Here is a 25,832-nt window from a genome sequence, read left to right on the forward strand (position 1 = left end):
GGCATTTTTATCCTTTTCTTAACTTTCTGGAGAAAACTGAAGAAGAATAAAAAACAGAGTTGATTTCTGGGATAGCGTGTGCCTGTTATCCACAAGTGAATCAAAGCAACTGTAAAGAATAATAAAGACACTCTTCTTCTTCTACTTAGTTTTTTGGTGAATTGCATTCTTTGTGCATATCGCCACCTACTGTGCTAGTTGTGCAACCAGATTCTGTGATTCGTCTGCCCCAATCTCACAGACCTCATGAAAAACACTCTGTTTGAAACTTGAACTCAGGTCAACAGCCAATCAGGACACAGCCCTAAACATAAGCCCGCCCACCCACCTTCTTCTAGTGACAATGGCTGTGCAGCTAGGAGGAATGATTCTCTACAAAATGAATCAAGCTAAATTAAAAAACAGAATAGTACAGAGATTTGTAAAAGTAAGAGATTAGATTCTGGGGCTCTAGATCTTCTCCAGCTCTTTCAGTGATGAACTCTGAAGTTTTTTTTTTTTTAATCTTTTTAAGTTCTCAGGTCTTCCTAAATCTTATAAATATAAACTCTATTAACTATATATCTCACTGAATTAGCTTAACTATACCACTAACTTACATATATATATATATATACATATATATATATATATATATATATATATATATATATATATATATATATATATATATATTTAGATATATTATTAACACTAGGATGTAGTCAATTCTATCTGTTATATATGAAGAGTCAAACTAAAATCGAGAAGTACAGATACAGATTTTAACCTACACAGAGTTTCCAGCTGAGAGGGATAAAAGCCTGTCAGTTGATCAAAGTGTTTGTTCAATTGTTACCATGATTTGAAAAAAAAAAAATCTCATTAAAGCATTTTTTGGCCTTTATTATTGCCGTCCATGTAAGGTTTAATTATTGAGTTAAAGTTGGTTTTATATTCACACATTCAGACATTCTCCTTAACAATATAGCTTCAAAAAAGTATTGAACCAACTTTACCTCTATCCCAGATGATCAAACCCAGGACATGACAGATATTGGCCAAACACACACATTTGTGGAAGATCGAGGCAAAGTCATATAGGTTTCTTGGCATTCGAAAGTGTTCTTGGAGCTTCGTATGATTACAGTTGAACCATTGAGGTAAAGTTGGTTTTTTATTTTTATTTTTATTATTTGCAAACTCCAAACAGGTCCAAACAAACTCCCAACAATGTTGTTCACAGATAGTCATTTGCTGACAATATGATTTATATTATCAGTAAATGACTATCTGTGAACAACATTGTTCACAGTCAAATAAATAGTGCTAATGTTGTTTTGAAGTCAGTCTTACATGTAATTTCAGACCCTATATTCAAAGTATCATGGCAAATGATCTAGGGAGCATGTCACTTAACGAATGTGAGAATATAAAACCAACTTTACCTCAATGGTTCAACTGTAATCATTCGAAGCTCCAAGAACCTTGATCTTCCACAAATGTGTGTGTTCGGCCAATATCTGTCATGTCCCGGGTTTGATCATCTGGGATAGAGGTAAAGTTGGTTTTATATTCGCACATTCGGCCTTTCCCCTTAATAATATAATTTCAGAAAAGTATTATTTGCAAACTCTAAATAGCGAAATCATATTAGCAGCCAAAGACTATTAAAGTACAACATTGTTCACAGTCAAATAAACAGTGTTAATGTTGTTTTCAAGTCATACTTGCATGCTAATTCCGATCGAATATTCAAAGTAACATTGTAAACAATACAGAGACTTCTAAATGAATGAATGTGCGAATATAAAACCAACTTTACCTCTATACCTCTGGGCTTCTTGTTGTTATTGAGGTAAAGTTGGATTTATATTCTCACATTCATTCAGTGACACGCTCCCTATATTATTTGCCATGGTACTTTGAATATTCAGTCTAAAATTGCATGTAAGAATGACTTGAAAACAACATTGCACTATTTAATTGACTGTGAAAATTGTTCTACTATGATAGTCATTTGCTGATAATATGATTTCCCTGTTTAGAGTTTGCAATTAATACTTTTTGAAACTATTATTATAAGGAGAATGTCTGAATGTGTGTACATAAAACCAACGTATAGAGGTAAAGTTAGTTTTATATTCGCACATTCAGACTTTCCCCTTAATAATATAATTTCATTAAAGTATTATCTGCCAAGTCTAAATAGCGAAATCATATTAGCAGCCAAAGACTATCAAAGTACAACATTGTTCAGTCAAATAAACAGTGTTAATATTGTTTTTAAGTCACACTTGCATGCTAATTCCGATTGAATATTCAAAGTAACATGGTAAACAATACAGAGACTTCTAAATGAATGAATGTGCGAATATAAAACCAACTTTACCTCTATACCTCTGGGCTACTTGTTGTTATTGAGGTAAAGTTGGATTTATATTCTCACATTCATTCAGTGACACGCTCCCTATATTATTTGTCATGGTACTTTGAATATTCAGTCTAAAATTGCATGTAAGAATGACTTCAAAACAACATTAGCACTATTAAATTGACTGTGAACAATGTTCTACCATGATAGTCATTTGCTGCTAATATGATTTCCCTGTTTAGAGTTTGCAATTAATACTTTTTGAAGCTATATTGTTCAGGAGAATGTCTGAATGTTTGAATATAAAACCAACGTATAGAGGTAAAGTTAGTTTTATATTCGCACATTCTGCCTTTCCCCTTAATAATATAATTTCATAAAAGTATTATTTGCAAACTCTAAATAGCGAAATCATATTAGCAGCCAATGACTATTAAAGTACAAAATTGTTCACAATCAAATAAACAGTGTTAGTGTTGTTTTCAAGTCAAACTTGCATGCTAATGCCGATCGAATATTCAAAGTAACATGGTAAACATTACAGAGACTTCTAAATGAACGAATGTGCGAATATAAAACCAACTTTACCTCACGCCTTTTGTTTACTTTCTACATCCCCGCCCATCCTCCCGTTTACGTTCTATTACTCTATTAAGCTAATGTCACTCACGTGTTCTCCTTCATCTCTCTAGTCTGACTTCCAGTCCGTTTTTGTATCCTTGATTATGCTCTATGGTTGACGGCCTTTTTTGCCTGCTCCCGTTTTGTTTTTAGTCCTGCTGCTCGCCTGCATCTTCCAGCTCTCCCCTGCACCGAAGCGCTCACTCTTCCTCGCGGGTGTATCGGTTGTGCGGTATCGCCTTCTGTCGGCTATTATTGTTGTTACACCCCTTTGAGAAGACCGTCTATCCCTCTACCGAGAAGCCTTTTTCCTTTTTATATCAACAGCAAAATATCGCCGGTTCGAGCCTCGGCTGGGTTGGTTGGCGTTTCTAAGAGGAGTTTGCAGGTTCTCCCTGCGTTTGCGTGGGTTTGCTCCGGGTGCTTTGCTTTCCCTCACAGTCCAAAAACATGCGGTACAAGTGAATTGGGTAAGCTAAATTGTCCATAGTGTATGAGTGTGAGTGAGTGTGTATCGATGTTTCCCAGAGATGGGTTGCTGCTGGAAGGGCATCCGCTGCGTAAAACATGTGCTGGATAAGTTGGCGGTTCATTCTGCTGTTGCAACCCCGGATTAATAAAGGGACTAAGCCGAAAAGAAAATAAATGATTTAGGCTGCTTCATTCTTGTTGATATGACCTTCTTACATATATAAGAAACCTGTTAACAGGTAAAGCTATTCATGCCAATACCAACATGATTACCTAAATCATTTTTCATGATTAGGACCTGCTTTAGATTCTTAGATGCAAATAAGCAAAGGTGTCTATAACAACACCTGCCTGATTCCCCAAATCATTATGGTTGTTACATCTGAATGGTGCCTTTCACAGTTTTTAATTACTATTAGTAAGCATAGTTCTTCATCAATACCAGTTTAATACCTCAAACAATTGCAATGGAATAGGGACCTCTATACATTGTATTAATTTGAATATATATGCTTTTTATTCATTCTAATAAAGCATGATATTTCAGAAGAGCCATAAACCTTTTAGATAACACTTTGCTAACATCTTTTTATGGTTATATAATGAAACATGCTGTGAATTATTATGCATAGACAATCCACAATTATTTAACAAGAGCTTTTATTTGTAAACATTATTCAAAGTAGTGTAAAATAGAAAGGTGCATATAAGCTGTGCAAACAAAAATATAAAGGTGAATTAAAAAAGACAGACAAAAACACGATAGCATATTGGATATGGTTGGACTGGTCCATTAAAAACACCATCATGTACTACTTCAGCAACTTGCCTGTGATGTTCCTCTTTGGTTCTCAATTTGAATGCTCCTGACTGGACCCCCTTTTCCATGATTTCACACCTCCTGGCAAAGCAAAATCGACATGTGTGTTTAACAGTAAAACTCTTCTGTAATCCAGCCAATGGAATGAGCACCTAGATTATCAGATGACACGATAAGTACATTTCTTTTTATGCAATCTCCTAACTGTTCAATGTATACCAGGTTTTCAAGAGTTTCAAAATCTTGAACAAATGGGTGCAAGACCACCATGCTGTTTTACAGTGCTAGCCCTTATTACTTTTGTTTGCAGTGGTGGGTTATTAGGTTACTGTGGGTTATTGTCTTTGCAGTGGTGGGTTATTGGGTTATTGTCTTTGCAGTGGTGCAAAGTCTTGGAACACAAACAATGAAAGACGAACAGGACGATGACCAGACGAGGAATCAGGATGGGTAGAGTACCTGGTCTGACTGTGACAGCTGTGAACTTAAAAAGGTGTATTCAGTACTTCACTATAGAACTTTGTAGTCAACTAAAGAGCTTCAAGTCAGTTTAACTAATGGCCAAGTTTCACTGTTTTTAGATAAACTGAGAATCTAATTTTTCTACTTAAAATAAAGATCACTGTTATTCCATTATTCTGAATAATCTCTCTATTTCTAATTATAATAGCAAGTATTTTCAATGAATTAAAGTCAGTTTGAATGAACAATTCAGTAACGAAGTTGTTTTTACTGTAATTTAACTTACTTTTTACAGCAGAAATAGCAATATGGTGTGTAAAGACTGATAAAGCCTTTTACTAAATCTCTTACACTGATTTTCTAATCTACATCAGTTTTGTGAACATCAGTGTGTAGTAAAGCAGTCTTTCATAAAAATAAAAGTTCTAAATAATTGCTTTTATTTGCAATATTTTTAGATTATAAGTACATCTACAATGTTATAAAGGATTGTAAATAAAAGCTATTATTTTCAACTCTCTTTTTAATAATATGTATGTATCATTGTTAGTGATTTTGTACCAATAACATCTGATCATAGTAGAACAGCGGATCTCCATGCTGAAAATACAGCTTTGAATCACAGGAACAAACAACATTTTAAATGACATTCAATAATAAAACAGTTTGTACTGGCCTCACTAAGATTGGCTGCCAGTTATTCAGTCAGCAACATAAAGGCATAAAGAACCACAGATGTACTTTGAAGATCTGTCTCTTTTTGTCTTTATTTATTTTGTAAAACAGTGAAACACAAATAAATCTCTTTTACTGTCATATAAATCGTGTACAGTGTGTTTTATCACTTAATAATGTTCCTGGTGAATTCAGCCATCATGAATGAGCAGTTATACAAAACAAAACTATTCTTTAACAGAAAAGTCGTTACATTTATCATATCAGTCAACATTAATGGTGCTTACAGGGTATTACCCTTGATGGAAATGTCTAAACTGTTAGCACAACGTTTTAAAACAATTTATTTCCAAGTGAAAGTGAAACTGAAAGCAACACTCTTTCTGCTACCGACATCAACCAGCAGATGGTGCTCGAACACCACAGAAACTCAAATCCATGTATGTGCGACACATATTGCCATTTTCCTTGATTCAGCCATACCTCAAATATTCTCCAATGCATTTATGATCTTCTAAGACTACGACACAGTTATTTAAAACGGTAAATTAACTTAATATTCTGTGGCGTTATTCTAAAAAGTGTCAAATTCAGTAAATGACTAAATGCCTTAACTTATTTGCATAACCATGTAAACCTAACCCTAAGAAAAGTCAAGGTTTTAAAACTGCCAGAAGTTTCTGCTTTATCGCTCCTACAGTGTATGTACGTTTTTTTTATTAGGTTTTTTTTCAGGACAACAGTATCTCCAGTAGAAAATATATCCAAAGATGCCATTTTAAAATGTAAAGAAGTCAGTGTTTTTTAAGCTAATAAAGACAGCAGAAGTCAATGATTCATTTTCATTCTTTACTTTACTATTACCATCTTTACTATTCCAAATAATTTTAAATGTTTCTCAAAATAAAATATATTGTGCTCAAAAGGGAAAAGGGTTTTGTTTTTTACCCAGACATTTAAAGAGAATATATTTTAGAGCAGTAATCACAATATTGAGAAACTGATTTTTTCATCCAAGGTTATCATACCATCAGAATCTTATACCGGCCTATTTCTACAATAGAATGTACAGGAGTAATTGTATTAGCCTCGACCAACAGGTTAATAAAACAGAACAGTTTTTTATGGGTTTTTAATAAAATTCTGGCAGTAATTTGGGAAAGCTTGCATTTGACTATTACCACCAAGTCACCAATGGTTTAGAACAATAACTTTCTAACGAGACCATTCATATATCCACAGCAAAACATATGCAATTTAGAAACGTTAACACTCACTCCAGCCATTAAGAGTTCAGATCAGTATTCATGTAAGAACAACAAGTTGCTAACGAGACTATTCATACCTCCATCACCCAGCAACATTAGCTAATTAGTAACATTAACACCAACTCTGGCCAGCCATTGAGAGTTTAGATCAGTATTCATGTAAGAACAAATTATGTTTCAATAAAATGTGTCTGTACAGTATATATGTATATTATAAAAAATATATTTTGTTCTTACATGTAACAATATAAGAATAATATATATTAAAAATACAATCAACATTCAAGCAGCTTACATACAAAGCACTTCACTTTAAAAGGTTGAACTTAAAATGGCAAATAACTCAGGAAACCAATTCTTCAAGAGTCCAGGTCCACTCGAGAGGTCTCCATGACATCTGACCTGGCTGGGTAGATCCTGAGGAAACAAATCATTCGGCATACAGACAAACAATCACACATATTACTCCAGATTTACTCTGAAGAGGGATGACACCATGGTCATCATATGATCTAGGCTCTTAAACATTCAACTTTATTAATAATCATAAGTCATAAGAAAGGATATGTGTTCCTCCATCCTGGAGCAGACATTTACCAGAAAATCAGATATTCTATTTTATTTATTGTATCTATCACCAAACTAAGTATAAATCTACTTTAAAATGTGTTTCAAGTCTCTTTTTATTTGAATTTCAAGACCCTGACACATACTCTTATAATTATATACTTCATCAGAAATCACTATTCACTGTAAGACTGTTTATATCTTCATCATGCTCTTTCAGGAGGTTTTAACAACACAATCTTACAAAGCAAATGAATAAACAATTGTATGGTCTAGCTTTTTATCTTTGCACTTAATTGTTGTCTTATTTAAAACACACACACAACCCTATTATATATAAAATATATATTTACTTTAGATTTTGTCTTTGAATGGAAACTAAACAACTGACTGTCATTTAACTTTATTTATTTTATCCTTGTACTGTCCTTTATGTTTTGTTGTTTTCTGTTTCGTATGTATGTTTTTACATAAATTGCGTGTTTTAAATAGATTTTCCTTGTATGTATACTGTTTCAAACTTTAACACAATATACTTACCTGTGTCTGAGTGGTGAAATGTAAAACTACTCAGTCAAAACGAAGAATATATTTTTAAATACACTGAACCATATGCCTAGATAGGTTGTTGTATCTGTGTTTTACAGTTGTTTCTGCCCCAGTTGGGCCATTAACACCTGGGGATGGGCAGACTGGGCTGCTGTTGGATGCTGCCTCCTGATAGGCCGTTGACCTGCTGCCAGCTCAGGTTAAAGAGGCCCATCTCATCTTAGTCGTTGTACAGTTGTGTCACTTTCAGTTACAACTTGTTGCTTTTGACCAGTGGACAGAACTCACTTTTCAACATCGGAAATGGCTTCTGAAAAGTAGGTAGATTTAGTCAGTGTGCCCTATGCAGCAGGCCTGTTAAACTCAGTTTATCTTGCATCATTTTGTCAGTGGGGTTAGCTAAGTTTGTGGAAGTCAAGACCAGAGTCTTTATCATTAAATTTAGAAAACATCTGAAGTGGACAGATGTTTCTGAGAGGAGAGCACAGTTTGTATACTAATTGTGGTGTCATTTGATATTAACTTGAAATCCTAATGGCAGGAATAATCTTAGTTTAAGAAATAATTGAGACAATTTTAATCTTCTCTCATAATAATTGTCATATTATTAAATACACTTTTTAAATATGGTTAGTAACAGTATTATATTAATATGAAATTAAGTTTTGTTTTAAAACTCTAATCAAAATTTCTTGCACACTTTATGTTTGTTTGTGTGCTCGTTCCTTTGTTCTTTTGGACCCCGGACCCCAAACCTTCACAAAGCTGCTCTTTGTCTCTTCGTTCTATAACATGTTTTATTATCCACACAGATCCTTTCACAGCAGGATGTTTTTCCTCTGCCCTGTGTGCAAAAAGGCTCCTCACTCTCTTCCTGGGCATCTCAGGGAGGTGTGTATGAGGAACAGCACAAAGGCAGAGATCCAGGCAGTCGTCATAGAGGCCAAGAAGGAGTTGTCCGAATTCTGTCACAGAGGACGTTTCTGGGAGTTTGGAAAAATTCGTGACATATTGGACTCTACTAATCCTCTGGCCAGGTTTGTAACTTCTCTGATTTGATGTATCTGGCTTCAAATCAAACATCTACACATTAATAAATCTGCATTTTTGGTATTGTTTATTTGACCTTATTTTATGTTCCTTGTTTTAGGATGATTGCGGAGATGCAGTCAAGGGGGTTGGTGATTAATAACTTACCTTCACTCCTCTCGGAACCAGCTCAATCGACTACATCTTCTGTGTCTCAAAGCTCTGGAGAAGGTGCAGAAGGTCCAGTTGAGCCTCCAAATGAGCCCTTATCTGACGAGAGCTCTGGAGAGTACTATCAGAGGTACAGTTTAACATCGGCATTCACAAAAAATAAATGTACACTGTGGATATGATTTCTCTTTAATGTACACAGTCGTTTTAATCACCTGCTGTTTATTGTTTTTATTTCAGCACTGTTGGACCGAAGTGGACCTCTTCTGTGAGGGTGGAGATGGTCAAAAAAGGCTTGTACAATAAGCACTCCATTGACCACCCCCTTCTAGCAGGATTTAATAAGTACCTGCTCACTGACCTAGGATATAAAAACAGCAAACAAGTAGTAAGTTAATTAAATGAGTGAAGGTATACATGCAAAAAAAATGTACATGCAGGTCTAGTTTTATGCAGTAGAGTTTATTTAATTGTGAAATGTGTCATTTCAGGTGGAAACAGTGTCCAGGTTCTTGCATTACATGGACCCGACTGAGCCAAACCTGATGTTTGTTCGGCAGGTGGAGAAAGTGCAAGAGTACTTTAACATCTTGTCAGATACAAAGCTCTCAAAATGGACAGTGTTTAACTACTCGAAGAGTCTCAAGAGGTCAGTGGAACAACCACAGGTTGCCATGTACATGTTAGCTAATCATTTCAGCTGTGCTAACCACCCAATTTTGATCTCTTCTCAAGATTCATGACCTACATTATTACCTCCACGGATGTTCGCCACAACAATCCAGCTCTGTTCCAGGACTATAAAAGAGTTATGGAAACGCTGTATGGAATACAGAGTGGCATGTCCAAAAAATTGAGCATGGAGGTCACAGGAAAAAAATCTGAGTTTGGCAAGGAAATGTTGCCAAAGGACTGCCTTGTTGTTTTGGAGGCTGCATTCAAAGATTTCCAGGCCGTGATATGCAAAATGCAGGGTCCAGGAGCCATCACAGGGGACTGTTTGACTAAAAATGAACGGCTGCTTGTCCTCTACTACCTTGAGGCTCTTGTCATGCTGAAGCTACTTCAGCGGCCTGGAGTAGTGACACACATGACTGTAAGTGTTTGTTTTTCCTTCCCATCTCTTCTTTGTTCCTATGCTTCAACACTTAACTGAGCTGAACTGAACTTAAACACTGAAGACTGGACTGACACTGTTTCAATATACTATGATCTTCCATGTGAAGCTGCTTTGACACAGTCTACATTGTAAAAGCGCTATACAAATAAAGGTGAATTGAATGTGCAAAACTGTCTGTTTGCAGGTTGAGGATTGGGAGGGGAGAAGCCGGATAGAGAATGGTGTCTGTGTTGCAGTGAAGGAGCACAAAGTACCGTTGTCACACGAACAGGAACTTGTAAGTTTATATTGTACTTTAAATCATAACAGCAATAAATATATTGTTGTAAAGTCATACTTATTTTTGACCCTTTCTCTAACTAGTGGTTTGACTTGTACTTCAATGAGGTGCGGCCAGTAATGCTGCAAGAAAACCGATCCGGCGACGATGTGGCAGTTGATTCATTTTTTGTGTCAAGTAGTGGGAGATCGATTTATAATCCCTCCAATGACTTAAAAAGACTACATGACAAGTAAGCAACATTACACCTGTCTTTAACTCTACATGTTCATCTGTCCACTTTTTGCATTCTTACAATGCCTTGTGTTTCAGATACAGTCTCCTCAGTGTGACCTTTGGTGATGCCCAGAGAGTGTTTGAGGCAGCAGCACAAAACCTGAAGTCAGAAGTGGAGAGAAATGTGGTGGCACGGCTGTTTGGGCAGCCAGAAACAGCTGAAAGGAACTACAGGAAGAGAACATCTTCAGATGCATTTCTGGCTTTAAGTGTGCTAGATCAGCTTGCTGGAAAAACACGGTAAGAATCTAACGAGGATCCTTATTCTTAAATTTGCAACCCCCAGCCTTGTCATTCCTTCCTTTAATATAATTTTTTTTGTGATCTTATAGACAAAGGTCCAGTAGAGCTTCCAGCCAAGAGACAAAGGTGGACGAGGAGACAGCCTACAAAACTCTTGAGCAGTTCTGTCCAGTGACTCTGGAGGGGCCTCCTCCAAAAAGGGCACGCAGGAATGAGCTGTGTGGCTCAGAACATGAGAGGCACTGCTATGACCGCTGGCGTAGCGAGCAGCTCAAGCTGCGTGAACAGCATGCTCTTGGTGAGTATACAGATGATTATTGACACTAACAGTGAAATTGATTGAGAATAGCCAAATACTGATGTGTTTTGTGTTTCTAGAACATTTTGCTGGACAGCAGCCATCAGAATCCAAAATAAACCGCTGGATGGACAAACAAGGGTGGACGTCAAATGTCCCACAGGCTTCAGTGGTTCTGAAGCAGTGGAAGCCTGTTGCCAGGTTGGACTTGGTCGTCGACAGGCTGGAAAGGACTGACTGTCAGACCCGTCCCTGACAAGGGTGATGGTGTTTTCGTCAAAAGACCCTTTCAGATTGGGGAGGTTGTCTGTGAATACCACGGCCAGCTGGTTAGCCATGAAGAGGGGATGGCAATTGCTTCAACCAGCGGCATTAGAGCTGGACATTTGATTTTTTATAAGAACAAGCAACATGAAGCCATGTGCATTGATGCACATGAAGAAAGTTGCCAGTGCCATCCCAAGTTCAATTACGGACGCCTGATACGTCACTCCAGCATATATCCGGCCCAGGCTGTATGTTCTTAATGATAGAGACATCATTCTCTTCATTGCCACAAAAGACATTTTGAGTGATGAGGAGTTACTCTATAATTATGGCTCAAAGAGGAGATCTTTTGCTGGGAAAGGGCTGGACTTGGACTGGATGTGAAACAACATCTTTCCATCCCCCATTCTGACCCACTTCTAACATGTCCAACTCCAAGTTTCCACCTGTGGCCATATTCTCTCCTCTCTCTCTGGACTCTGGACAACCATCCCTGCTCTTCTCACCCTGAGAATTCTTCCTGCAATGTCAAGCACCAACACTGCTCTCCAAATAGAGACTTGGTTGTAATAGGCTGAATGAGTGGGTCTTACTAACCATTCACCTTTACTTCCAGAGAACTGTATTTTCTCTTACTGACTTGTCTTTTTTCACTCTTTTTTTTCTCATAAGTTTCCTTTATGCAATAGTGAGAGTGTGAGTAGGCTACTCCATATTCTCTCCTCACTCTCTGTGCAACACATGTGGAATTACAGCCTGGTAAGTATGCTGAAGCTGCTCGTAACCCTCCCTCCCACGAACCCTTAATTTCAACCACAAGAAAAGCCATGGACCTTACTGCCGAGAATTAACCAGGCATGTTAATTCTTCAAGCAAGCTATAGTATATTCATCCTAGGATTCACCACCATTTTTAATTTAAGACATTACCTATGTTGTTTGATTAATGTTCAGATTTTGTTCATTTGTTTGCACTTGTATGTACTGGAAGTTGTTTATTTTCTTTAGTGTAGTTATTATTTGATATTACTTATATATATATATATATATATTAGGGTTGTAACGGTATGAATTTTTTACGGTATGATAATCGTCTAAAACAATACCACGGTTTGACGGTTTCGCGGTATACGGTATTAAATAGTAATTCTCATAGCAAAGACCCTGAAAAGAATAAGAACACGTTTTCTGACTGAACAAAGGTTTTATTTCAACAAACTTTTGAAAGAACCATTTTAATAGAACTATAGAAGTCTTTTATAAAAATAAAACTGAAAAATCTCCCATTTTAATAAATTAAATTAGAAGGAATAAACAAGCAAGGTCTTTTAAGATTAGACAAAAATAAACTTAAACTGTCCTTCCTTATAAGCAGGATAAATGGGAGACCAAAAGTGCAATACCAAGTTTATGGCTGTAAACATGTATTTAAAGCGTTGTTGTTTTTTTTCAGTCTAGGTTGTGATGAAGAAATGTAAGCATGTTGAGATTTTCAGGACTTAATCTTGACCGCTGAGGTGAGAGAATGTGTCCACTTGTACTGAACATCCTCTCTGAAGGCACACTTGTGGCAGGGATACAAAGATACTTTCTGGCCACATTTGCCAGAAGAGGCATTTCTTCACCATGCCTTTTCCACCAATCCAGAGGGTCAGCATCAGTGGAGATGGTGGGAAGAGCTTTGTACATTTTAATTTCATCCTGGACCTTATCCCTAAGACAAACATTTCTATTTTCAGAGATTGCTTTGTTCTGCCTAGATGAAGTAATTTGCTGTAGCAACCCAGACAGACTTTTTTCTTTCCTTTTAGGGGTGGTGATGCTACTGCATGCTTTTTCTGCCTCGTTTCCTTCCCTTTCTGCTTGAGGATGTTCTGGAAGAGCTTCTGCTAGTTTCATGGCTTCTGCCACACATGCTTCAACTGTGTTATCCAGGTTTTTACAGAAGTTCTCTTTGAATCGTGGATCCACATAGCTGGAGATCTGTAGCACTTGTTCCACCTGCTCTGTGTATCTCATTAGCAAGTCTTCCCTCATTTTTTGCTTCATCTCTCTGATGAGTAGGTTGTCCTCAGGTTGCTCAGTGAGGACTTCACTGATATGCTCCAGTACTGGTGTAAGTGATGAGAGTGTGACCCGTTTCTCTGAGGCCAGGGCATCAGTAAGGTCATAGAGTGGTTGAAGGGTCTGCTTCACATTTTCCAATGTGGCAATGTCATTGTCTTTTGGCATTAAATGCCATGTATTCCTGTCAATAGCCAGGACTGCACAGATAGCCTGTTGCTGTTCTAGAAACCTGTTGATCATCTCAAAAGTGGATCCCCATCTTGTAATCACATCATGGATGAGGGCATGCTCAGGGAGCTCCAGGTCTGCCTGTTTTTTTTTAAATTCTCTCTTTTTTTTCCAACTCCGAGAAAATGCTTGAATCAAGTGTCGGCATGATCTGACAGCCGAATCCACCCTTTGGATCTTCAAGGCTTTGTTGATGGCCAGATTTAGATTGTGTCCAAAGCAAGTGAGCCAAACACAAGGAAACTTCAAGAAGGCCTTCTTCATATTTGTGGCATTGTCTGTGGTCATTCCACACAGATTTTCCTTTGAAAGCTTCCAATCCTGAAGCATGTTTTCAAACATTTCTGTGATGTTTTCTGAGGTGTGGTCTTCAGGAAAAAAAAGAGACTCTAAACAATGACACTTAAGTTGCCAATCTGAGGAGAGGTAATGGACTGTAAAACTTAAAAATGGTTCCCCTCCTCCACCACTGCTGGTCCAAAGATCCGTGGTAGCTGAAAACCACACAGCTTCCTTCAGCTGTCCTTCAACACTAGCTCTGACTTCTTTATACATGCGAGGGATTTCATTGGTGGAAAAGTATGTTCTAGAGGGTACCTTGTACACAGGGATTGCCTTCTTCATTAGGTGGAGAAACCCAGGTTTTTCCACTACTCTTAAAGGCATCATATCTTTGGCAATAAAATATGCTACAGCATGATTTAGTTCTTTGGCTTGTTTGGATGTGGAATCCAACTTAATTCCTTTTGCAAATGACTGTTTAACATTTGGTTGAGCTGGATCAGGTGGTGTCTTTGCAGAAGTAGCTTGAACCTAAAGAACAATAATAAACCAAATTACAGAAATAAAATTCTGGAAATTCTAGGAAATACAATTGTTAACATGAGCTTTTATAATTTTTGTGTATAAATTATTTCAATAAATAGTTTTAATCAGTTTGTGTTAATAATTTTTTTTTTATTAATAACAAAATATTTTATACATTTTTTTTAATAATAGTGGCCTATTAAATGTATGTCAGATAAAACAGGCCACACAGATGCATGCAGAAAGCGCGTTGATAGTCGCTTTACACACGTTGATATTAACATATCTATTTTTATCCAGTCATTTGCGCGTTTTACATGACAGCCACGTTATACTGTACATGCACTGCATCACGGAAAATATACACTTAACTTACCTTTATCTGCACGGAGGGATGGTGTTCGCGAATGTGAGCGAACATGTTTGATGTATTGCCTCCTTTTGCGGCTACTCTGCGCCCACATTTTTTACAAATCGGATAGCCGTCCTCTAAAACAATCCCTCGTTCATTTTTTTTGTATCCGAAGTACTCCCATACGACAGATTTTAACTTTTTTTTTCGGCGGGGGATGGAGGTCAGACGAAAAAGCCTCCGGCTCTGCCATTATCTCTGCTGCATGTGCACGGGAGTTTAGGTGCGCAAGTTCAGAGCGTGACCCGCCAAGCGGAAAAAAGGTTGCGCAAGTGATTTTTTAAATCTTATGTTAAAACCGTTGATATGCAATTGTTCATGGTATGATAATCGTGCACGTTCAAATCGTGGTAGACCGTCATACCGGTATATTGTTACAACCCTAATATATATATATATATATATATATATATATATATATATATATATATATATATATATATATATAGTCGTCCAGTGTGCTGTTATTTCACATTCTTATTAAAAAGTTGCAGAAATGACCCAGTGTCACACAGTTCTGTTTCAGTGGATTCATATTATGCTTTTAAAACTAAATAAAGGTGTAAACACAGACACAGTGTTTAGGATATATTTAACAATCATTCAAACTATTTATTTTATTTAAAAACGAGTAATCCTTTAAAAGAAAAAACACTTCATTATTTAATACATAAAAATATTTTTCAGATAAGTGCAACACTTTTTCCTCTTCACCTGAAAAGTGTGTGATAGTTTAAATGAATAAGAAAAAAAAGGAAAATGACAGGGAAAAACAATTCAATGATCAAATTCCAAATTTTCCATGTGATCAGCCGAGGACAAGAAAGAAGGAATCCACGAATATCCACAATATCCTGGAAAAAACACTGAAATAACAGGCTCTGTATGAGAGCTGCTCTTTGAAGAGAATACGGCAGCTAGCCCAATTCAAAAGAGATAATATACAGTCAAATACAATAAGAATTTATTTTAGCAAAAGAGAAAAAAGTCGATATATTTTGGACAGAATTCAGTGTAAAATATAAGACATTATTTATAAAGACAGACAGGCCTATAGAATTATTTTTAGACTGTGCGAACATGAATGGCAGCCGTTGTTTTTGATCTAACAGCAGCAAAACTACATGCTGAACGCTGTGAGTTTGCGTCAGGATGATGATGATACATATTTGTTTTTTTTCCTTTTTCAAAACAGTTTAGAACAAAACAAACAAAACAGCAATAAAAACAAACAAACAGACATTTTTAAAGGAACATGGAAACAAAAAAGACATACACGTGTCAAAGGTCACTGAATACAATCTTTTTTACATTCATATTTATCTTTGATAAAATGTTGCTATATAAAATTATGTTAAGGGTTACGTGTCAAAGATCAACAAGCTCCAAACATAAAATAAAAGCACCACAATGAAATTAAAACAATACTTTTCTTCTCAATCATTTACCCCAGTATGCAGACATTTTATAGGCTTGTTGTCTCAAGGTAAATGTCAGTACTTCCATGTCATACATCTCTTTAACAATATCATACCATTCGCCTACAGATGGAGGATCTTCCTTGAGCCATTTCTATGTAATGGCCTTTTTGCTAGTTGTTAGTAGCGTGTTAAGAAGATACACATCATTTTTTGGTATTTCTGCAGAGTAAATTCACAGGTACAGTTTTAAAATTACATTCCAGATTCAATCCCATTATTGCATTAATCTCTTTATTTAAATCTTGCCAATAGGTGTGTATAATATTACAGTGCCAAAATATGTGGAAATGATCTGCCAATACATTTCCACATTTTCTCCAGCATTCACCATTTTTTTGATCTCTAGTTTGAAAGTATTTGATTTTAGGTGTTATAAAGAACCTGATTACATTTTTCCAAATAAATTCCCTTCATGAATCTGAATTAATTGTGACCATCTGTGTTTCCCAAATAGTTAATCATTCCTCATTTGTTATTTTTAAATTGGCTTCCCTTTCCCATTTCTGCTTTATATACATTGGTGAGTGTTGGGGAACAATAGTCTGTTACAGAGGGGGAAACGAGGGAGGAGAGGAAAAAAGAGAAGAAAAGGAGGGGGGAAAAAGAAAAGAGAAAGAAGAGAAGAAAAAGGGGCGAAAGAGGAAAATATTTTATCATTTAGTTTTTAATAATTTATTTACAGGTAAAAAAGTTACTCTGTACTATTAATATTTGATTAATACTACATATTTTATTAGCTTTTTATTTTAAATATATTTGATTTAAAGTACATTTCTGCTAAGTATTTTGCTAAGTATAGAGAAACTACAAACTAGTTTCTTTATTGAAACATTATTTTCTGGACTATTTCATTTTGTGCCTATTAAATTTTTTTAATTATACAATAGCAAAACACAACCAACTAAAGAAACAAGCAGAGAAACAGTTAAAATGACCAAACATTTATTTAAAATTAGTCATAGCCAATTATTAACATTTACAATATAATAGCTCAACAGCAGTGCAAACAAGTGGAAACAACAACAAAAAAATTACACACATAAAGCAATTTACATAAATAAATGTTTCTTGGAATAAATAAAAATAATACAAAATGTGCAAATAAATTAATCAAAAATAAATAACACAAAATGAAATAAGCAAAGATAACTTCGATTGTAAAATAAATGATAAAAACAAATAAATTAGAAATTTAAATTTTTTTAAATTATAATTTAAAGTAAAAAAAAAAACTACAAGTAAAACAAAAGACCCGTGAAAATATTTAAATGTCAATATTAAAAATAAACACTTCAGGAAGTGCCCGGGTTTTCTTGAACATTTTTATTATTTTTCTCCTTTTTTAATTCTTTCCAACCACTGCTCCTTCGGCAATGCCTCTACAAAGGGGCAGTATATAATGCCCTTGTACTGGCTGTGTCCAGTCTCCGCTGTTCTAAACTGCCCACATTTCTTACATGTATTATGCTGTACTTTGCGGGTCAGTTTACGAATGGGAGCGACAGCAGTACCAGGGGTGCATGGAATGGCAGGAGGGGCAGAAGGGAGGCCAAACCCAAAAGCCGGTGGAGCAGAAGCCAGCATAGACCCCTGTGAGGCCACTGGCATCCGCATGACCAGTTGAGTCCCTGGTGGTGGAGCAGGAATAAGTTGCCGTTGGGCTTGCTGCATCTGAGCAGGTGGCAAAGCTGGTGGGTCTGACAAAATGGTCCTTTTTCTTTAGCCTGGCCCACAGTGCTACTGGGCAAGTGGTACTGGTGAGCCGGGCTTGGCTGAGGTGGTGGAGATGGGGGGCTCACATTGGCAGGCAATAAGGGGTCAGCCGCCACAGACAAGCGGCTTGGAAGTTGCAGCCCCTGCATCACAACTGCAGTGTCATGCTGTTTAACTTTTTTATTATGCCACTGTACCAGGGTGGTGTGACTCACATCCACCAGTTGAAGGTTAGTCTGCTTCATCACTATAGCATTGGCCAGAATGCTGCGCCTGATTTTTCTGCAGTCTGCCAGGATGAGATCCCATCTCGACACTGTGCCGGTCCCCTTCTTTTTGGGTGTTCTATGTATGGCACAGAGCCTGACAAAAATAGTCTCAACCAAGCGACAGCAATCTGGCCACTGTGCAAGTGGGGCAGAGGTGGTCAGGGCATGCCCCTTCAAACTCTCCACTCCTGGGGTAAACTCCTGCCTCTTCTTCGGGGACCTAAACCTCCCAGTGTCCAGCTTTGCTTGATGCCTGGCTGCAAACACCACCCTCTGCTTGTCATAGTCCAGCAGGTTCTGCCAAAGAGCAACAATATTGCTCACTTAAGCAGAAAAAGCAGATAATACATGCCAAATGAGAAAGCAAAATGTGCAAAAGGTAAGCAAGTATGACAAGTTAAAGAGTGAACAAAGAGTGGGTTTATATTCCTTACCTGCTGGTTGGTGAGGACAAGGGAGGGCTGATTCCTCAGGTCCACAAGATAATCTGCCAGGCTGTCCACTCTGCCCATACCTGGTACACCTGAGCCATCCACAGCCTAAAAAAATAAAAATTATTATAATAAATTATAATTATAATACACATACACACACACACACACACACACACACACACATATATATATATATATATATATATATATATATATATATATATATATATATATATATTTATATTTATCAAACATAGGCACAAAACATAGATTGTTGATGTGTTAGATGCGTAAACAGAGATAGGTTACAGGATATTTACATACACCAGACTCAGATGTTGAAGTGCTTTGCTGCAACATGGAGGCAGCAACCAGGGTGGCAGAGGCATCAGGCTGGGTGGAGGGTTCCGTAGGTTGGGTGGAGTGGGCAACAGGTTGGGAGGAGGCATCAGAAAAGATTATGATTGCAGCAGGTTGGGAGGAGGAAGCATGCTGGATGGAGGAGGCAGGGGGTTGGGTGGAGACAGCAGACTGGGTGGAGGCAGAAGCAGGATAGGCAGTGGAGGCAACAGCCAGGGCAGTGGAGACAGCAGACTGGGTGGAGACAGTAGCAGGATAGGCAGTGGAGGCAACAGCCAGGGCAGTGGAGACAGCAGACTGGGTGGAGACAGTAGCAGGATAGGCAGTGGAGGCAGCAGCCAGGCCGGTGAAAACAGCAGAGGAGGTGGCAGTCAAAGTGGTGGAGGCTGGAGGGTGGAAGGAGGAGGTCGCAGCCAGGTCGGAGAAGGCTGGAGGGTGGATAGAGGAGGTAGTTGCCAGGGCGGTGGAGGCTAGAGGATGGATAGAGCAGTTAGTTGCCAGGGCGGTGGAGGCAGCAGGGTGGATGGAATAGACAGCAGCTGGGGTCATGGCAATGGGCTCAGAGGTGGGCAGGAAGTGGGAGGAGATGGAGAAGTTTGGGTCATCGGAGAGACTTGGCACAGTTATATCATATACTTCGTCCTTCCCGAAGCCCTCATCTTCTTCCCCACCTTTATCCACATCCTCCAACATTTCCTCTGTCTCCTCTGAGTCTGGGTTCAATGCCATGGGCTGTCCAGTCTGACTCAGGAGGTAGTCAACACCAAGCAGCTCTCCTACAAATGGAGAACAAAAAGACACAGACATATATGACTTATCATATTTAAAGCATTCCATAATAATACTACAAAGACTTTCAATAATATCTAGACTTCTGTATTTGCCACTCACCGCATGGTTGGCTTTGATGATGCAAATAATAAAAAAATAAAAATAAATAACAATGAACACCCCCAAACCAAAAGTATTATGCACATAGTTAAGTGTAGAACATACAGGTGTATTGGGCAGGAGGCCTGAATGTTGGTATAAAAGCCATCAGGCTGTTGGTGTTGACAGAGTGGGCCATATCCACGGAGTACGTGAGAAGGGATGCTGGCTCGCTGGTCACAGCCGCAGTCCCTCGATCCTGGTTCCACCTGTTCAGGCCTTCCAGGAGGTATAGTTGAAATTCAGTGCAGTGGCACTGGTTCCTAGCAGAAAAAAAGCAAATTAATAAAAAGGCACACTTTTCTACTTTTTAAAAATTATTTAAAAGTTCACACATGTGAGATATGAACCTGTTCAGGTGGCAATGAAAAGACTCCAGGAATGTGGACCCTCTAGCACACCGATATTTTGTCAGGATGACCCCAGACTGTGCCTACCTCTGTATAGAGTGGCATTCCAGGCACATCCTGGATGCATCTGACATGACGTTTTTGAACACGCCAGATGTGCTCCATGTGCACCTCATCCATTAAGGGCTCACCCATAAGGTCCCTCCCATTTGCTCCCCCGAGTTCCTGCAGCAGCCTCTCAATATGGTGTCTTCCTTGCCACGTGTCCTCCTGCGGCAGTAACGGCTAAGATCCTTTTTGGTGATGCTTCTGTCCACCATGTCATCACTTATAGATGGCACACCCTCCTGCATCAGCTGTTTTTTTTAGCCTGCCGCAACAGGCTGAGATGTCCTGCATCCCACTCAAAGATACAGGCGGACAGGCATCCCATAAAGGTGGGGTATAGCGGATGGGCATCAGTGGTGCAGCCCACAGCCAGCCACCTCATAAAATGCCATATGTCCAGCCTTATGTGAAGATCTGGCCATTCTCCAAACCTATTCTGCAACTTATGGGTCGCTCCCTCATTTATGCAGCAGCCACAGTCCACATGGCGGTACCGCTCCATGACACCAGCCACCATTCTGTTCAGCCCTGGCCCCTCTTGCACTGTCAGGACACTGGTCAGAATCTGGCCAATCTCATTGCTAATGGAGGTCACCCAGAGTGCTGTCCCACGTCCATGACCAGCCAACTTCTTTGTGATCTGGAATTTATAAATGTAGCAAAGCATTTATGTTCGAATTTTATCACAGCCAACAATAATAATATGGCAATAATATAGAATTTTGAGAGTCAGTGATGCATTACCTGTTTGGTAGAATGAATCTTTAATATAGTCCCAAAGATGGATGTGATGCTGGCCTTAATGTGGTCTAGCCTGGAGAGGATGTCCCTGCCATACACTGAGAGTAGCCAACGACTGGTGGGGATGTCGATGGGCTCTGGAGGCTCCTGGCAGGCCACGGGAAAAAGGCTGGGTCGATCAACAAAGTCAGAACACTCTCCAAGATAGTGTGCCAACCTCTTCAGCCATTTCTCCCCATGGTTTTCTCTCAGCTGCTTCACCAGTCGAGCCGGACTGTTGCCCAATGTCCTGTCCCGGAGCAACCTAATGACAAGGATGTCACAGGCATACCTGAAATGCGCATTGTTGTTGTAATTAATTGCAGGTAATTATTGGAGGGTCAGTGGTTTGGGTCTACATAACTACCACATTCTGTACTCTGCTATACCTACTTGCAGGTCAGAATCAGTCTGAACATTTTCTGGTGTGGCAGGTCAAGCTGGTCACGGACAATCTGACTTGTTGACAGATAGTTCAGAGAACACATAGTGCACCTGAGTGTCTCAATCAACATCAGGTAGTATCTGTCAATGTCCAGGACCTTTCGAGCCCTCTTGTGGACACCATAACCTGTCAGATTCTTGCCACAAGTTGGGCAGGAGAACCTCACCTTCCACAGGTGGTAGGGCATCCACACCATTAACCTGCAGGACTATGCTAGAAACATTCTGAAGCTAGTGGTATGTACATCCTATCAAAAACATACTAAAAGGTTTTAAGCAAGCATTAATTACACAGAAAATATTCACCATTGATAAACTTAGAGGGGGCCTTAGGAAAGACCATGGCACTGAAGCCTCAGACTGTGCACCAGTTGTGCCAGGAGCAGTGTTTGAAGCCTCAGACTGTAGGCCAATGACGCCATGAGCTGTGTCTGAAGCCTCAGACTGTGGGCCAGTGGCGCCAGAAGCTGTGTCTGAAGCCTCAGACTGTGGTGGTGCAGTGGGAGACTGGGTGTAAGAGGCAGGCTGCAAAAAAAAAAAAAAAAGATTTAAAAAAAGCACTAATAAAAATATATTTGTTGCATTATCATTAATGCCTTTTTAAATATATCACCTTACTGGTGTGAAATACACAATTGCAGGTCCTGGATCCCCCAAAGAGGGTGGTCTGTCCGCGGGCATGCATGGGACATTTCTCAATCTGAAAAGATAGATTTGAAAGATCTGAGGATTCTTTCTAACCTCTGTGTTTTGCTTCGAATACTTTAATTAATCATATCATTATTTAGAAACATTCTTCACCTAATTTAATCACATATTTATTGTTTTTGACATTGTGTACTTATTTTTCTATTCTATGGTTATTTATTTTCATGATTAGGAGATAAGAGTTTTTAATGTCAAAGCACTGATATTGTTTGCACCATTGCCAACCAATCTGCATACTACATATAATGTCATGAAGTATAAGTAATTTTGCCTTACCTTCTGATAAATGTCATACCACTTCCTCCGTCTTGGAGCTGGTCGATTGCCTGCTCCAGAAGGCCAAACACCAGAGCTGGCAAAGACTCTCAACCTGGCCATCCACTCCCCATCACCCATGGCCTTGTGGCTTTTTGGCTTAGTGCTCATCTGAACATAAAATGTAAATAAAACTTAACAAGTGCATTAATTACAATACTGTAGCCTGTTGCCTAAAACAAGCGAAAGAAAGATCACATTTCCCAGGTAATTTCTCTGCTATGGTAAAGGGATAGTACTAAAAACATATTAATTAATAGAAACATGAAATATATAATTAATTGATAATGTTATCAGATGGGTAATTATAACACGATAACACAATAGTAAACATTATAATAAACATTTAGGTTCAAAAGACAGACATTTTTATTATTCACTGTAGAATGACTGTAACACATTAGTTATAAATAACTATAATTCATATAGCTAATTATCATTTAGTAGCAATATCATTTATGGGTACACCATTGTAGTAACAGTTATAAATCATACAAACATAATAAACATTTAGCAACAAAAGGCAGGCAATTACAGCTTTTAATTTATTCTTACAATTCATATAGCTAATGAATATTTAGCAGAAAAAGCCTATATTTTTGTGTAAACTTTATTTTGTTTTTGGCTAAGAAATACGGGGAGAGGGAGCTGTTGATGCGTCGACAAACGTTTTGATAAACACATCCAAACAACTGTATATACAGTATATATGCATGTATATATAGATACAGTTATTAATTTAAACACACGATCGAACAAAATCAATGATTTCTGCAACTGTATCAAAACTCTGTAATGTTAAACAGGGTGCGGGGTCGTGACCTTTGACACCATGCACGTGAATTTAGGGTGACTTTTGTTAAAGTTCTTGTCATAAAATTATAAATCAGCGTTAGGAGGCCAAGACTGACATAACAAAAGACTACAATTGACAAAACAACTTTTATCAGTGGATATAGACGTTGACAAAAATAACTTAACTTGATAGGTTATATGATGATGTGCTCTCGTCAGAAGACAGCGGTGTTGTCATTCATTTGCACGCGACGCGATTGGCTCTCATCCATTCTCACACTGGAGAGCGAGAGCGGCGATTGGCTCCCGTCCATTCTCACAATGGAGAGCGAGCGCAACGATTGGACGAGGAGAGAGACTGAGACAGACGATTCTGATCCAAGTAGCGCCACAGAGACTCAGACTAATCAATCCAACTGTGGTAGAAACGCTGAACTTTGTCATGATAGGTATCCAGGTGAATCCAAATGAAAGCTGCCGAAAAGAGAGAGAAAGGTAACAGAAACATCCAACATGGGGCTGAAACCCACGACCCTGAGATTAAGAGTCTCGTGCTTTACCGACTGAGCTAGCCAGGCTTCTGATACTCTCATTCTAGTCACTGTTTTGATCAATACCTTCCCTACCTGTGTAGAGTTTGATGCTGTTTTTAAGTCAACTGGAATCAGTAACTTTGCCGATACAGGCACTGGACAACAAACTTCTGCTGAATCCTAATGTCATCTTGTAACGCTAGACAGCACGTGGCCCAGGATCATTGCCCAATGCACGTGTTAGCAGTTGCAAGGCAGAGAAATTATTAGTTTGTCCCTGGGTGGGCTCGAACCACAAACATTTCGGTTAACAGCCGATTGCGCTAACCGATTGCACCACAGAGACTCAGACTAACTAATCCAACTGTGGTAGAAACGCTGAACTTTGTCTCGATAGGTATGCTCAATGAATCCAAATGAAAGCTGCCGAAAAAGAGAGAAAGGTAACAGAAACACCCAACTTGGGGCTCGAAACCACGAGCCTGAGATTAAGAGTCTCATGCGCTACAAACTGAGCTAGCCAGGCTTGTGAGATGCTCATTAAAGAGAAAGTCACTGTTTTGATCAATACCTTCCCTACCTGTGTAAAGTTTAATGGTGTTTTAAGTCAACTGGAATAAAAAATTGGCCAATACAGGCACTGGACAACAAACTTCTGCTAAATCCTGATGTCATCTTGTAACGCCAGACAGCACGTGGCCCAGGATCTATGCCCAGTGCATGTGTTAGCAGTTGCAAGGCAGCAAAAGCTTTCGTTCGTCCCTGGGTGGGCTCAAACCACCAACCTTTCGGATAACAGCCAAACGCACTAACCGATTGCGCCACAGAGACTTAGAGACCAATCCAACTGTAGTAGAAATGCTGAACTTTGTCTCAATAGGTATGCTCGAAGAATCCAAATGAAAGCTGCCGAAAAGAGAGAGAGAGAAAGGTATCAAAAACACCCAACATGGGGCTCGAACCCACGACCCTGAGATTAAAAGTCTCATGCTCTACCGACTGAGCTAGCCGGGATTCTGATACATCCATTCTAGTCACTGTTTTGATCAATACCTTCCCTACCTGTGTAAAGTTTGATGCTGATTTTGAGTCAACTGGAAAAAGTAACTTGGCCGATCTAGGCACTGGACAACAAACTTCTGCTAAATCCTGATGTCATCTTGTAACGCCAGACAGCACGTGGCCCAGGATCATTGCCCGGTGCACGTGTTAGCAGTTGCAAGGCAGCAAAAGCTTTCGTTCGTCCCTGGGTGGGCTCAAACCACCAACCTTTCAGTTAACAGCCAAACGCGCTAACCGATTGCGCCACAGAGACTCAGACAACAAACCAACTGTAGTAAAAACGCTAAACTTTGTCTCACTTGGTTTGCTGGATGAAACCAAATGAAAGCTGCCGAAAAGAGAGAGAGAAAGGTAACAGAAACACCCTACGTGGGGCTCAAACCCACATCACTGAGATTAAATGTCTCATGCTCTCCCACCTGAGCTAGGCGGGCTTTTTTTTTTTAAGTCAACTGGAATAAGTAACTTTGCCAATACAGGCACTGGACAACAAACTTCTGCTAAATCCTGATGTCATCTTGTAACGCCAGACAGCACTTGGCCCAGGATCTATGCCCAGTGCACGTG

At 38.7% G+C, this 25,832-nt stretch overlaps 4 protein-coding genes across 6 annotated transcripts in view; 1 reads left to right on the forward strand and 3 right to left on the reverse strand.

Moving 5' to 3' along the window:
* Positions 1 to 3,179, reverse strand: part of si:dkey-23a23.2 (uncharacterized) — a 9,370-nt gene extending 6,191 nt beyond the window's left edge. Inside the window, exons 1-3 of one of the 3 annotated variants that reach the window (XM_056454483.1) lie at positions 3,024 to 3,179; positions 1,428 to 1,526; positions 1 to 36 (exon numbers count right to left, since the gene is read on the reverse strand). The exon at positions 1 to 36 is cut by the window's left edge and continues 9 nt beyond it. In XM_056454483.1, coding sequence (XP_056310458.1) covers positions 1 to 36; positions 1,428 to 1,450 — 59 coding nt within the window. In that variant the 5' untranslated portion in view covers positions 1,451 to 1,526; positions 3,024 to 3,179. The remainder of the gene's footprint in view (positions 37 to 1,427; positions 1,527 to 3,023) is intronic. The other 2 variants (XM_056454484.1, XM_056454486.1) reach the window with 2 other exon arrangements.
* Positions 1 to 25,832, reverse strand: part of LOC130221902 (NACHT, LRR and PYD domains-containing protein 12-like) — a 213,871-nt gene that overhangs the window by 60,481 nt on the left and 127,558 nt on the right. The gene's annotated exons all lie outside the window — the stretch shown is intronic.
* Positions 7,169 to 12,401, forward strand: LOC130222678 (uncharacterized). The gene is made up of 11 exons (XM_056455207.1): positions 7,169 to 8,103; positions 8,599 to 8,823; positions 8,937 to 9,116; positions 9,227 to 9,374; positions 9,478 to 9,635; positions 9,722 to 10,082; positions 10,291 to 10,383; positions 10,470 to 10,618; positions 10,699 to 10,902; positions 10,995 to 11,203; positions 11,284 to 12,401. Exons 1-11 carry the CDS (start codon positions 8,090 to 8,092, stop codon positions 11,457 to 11,459), a joined length of 1,917 nt encoding a protein of 638 aa, XP_056311182.1. The 5' UTR covers positions 7,169 to 8,089; the 3' UTR covers positions 11,460 to 12,401.
* LOC130221922 (uncharacterized) lies at positions 17,839 to 20,119 on the reverse strand. The gene is made up of 3 exons (XM_056454487.1): positions 19,205 to 20,119; positions 18,881 to 18,985; positions 17,839 to 18,743 (listed from the first exon to the last, which is right to left on the reverse strand). The coding sequence occupies exons 1-3, from the start codon at positions 20,075 to 20,077 to the stop codon at positions 17,946 to 17,948; spliced, it is 1,776 nt and encodes a 591-aa protein (XP_056310462.1). The 5' UTR covers positions 20,078 to 20,119; the 3' UTR covers positions 17,839 to 17,945.

Source organism: Danio aesculapii, chromosome 4, assembly GCF_903798145.1.
Source record: "Danio aesculapii chromosome 4, fDanAes4.1, whole genome shotgun sequence".
In the NCBI taxonomy this organism is placed as follows: domain Eukaryota; kingdom Metazoa; phylum Chordata; class Actinopteri; order Cypriniformes; family Danionidae; genus Danio; species Danio aesculapii.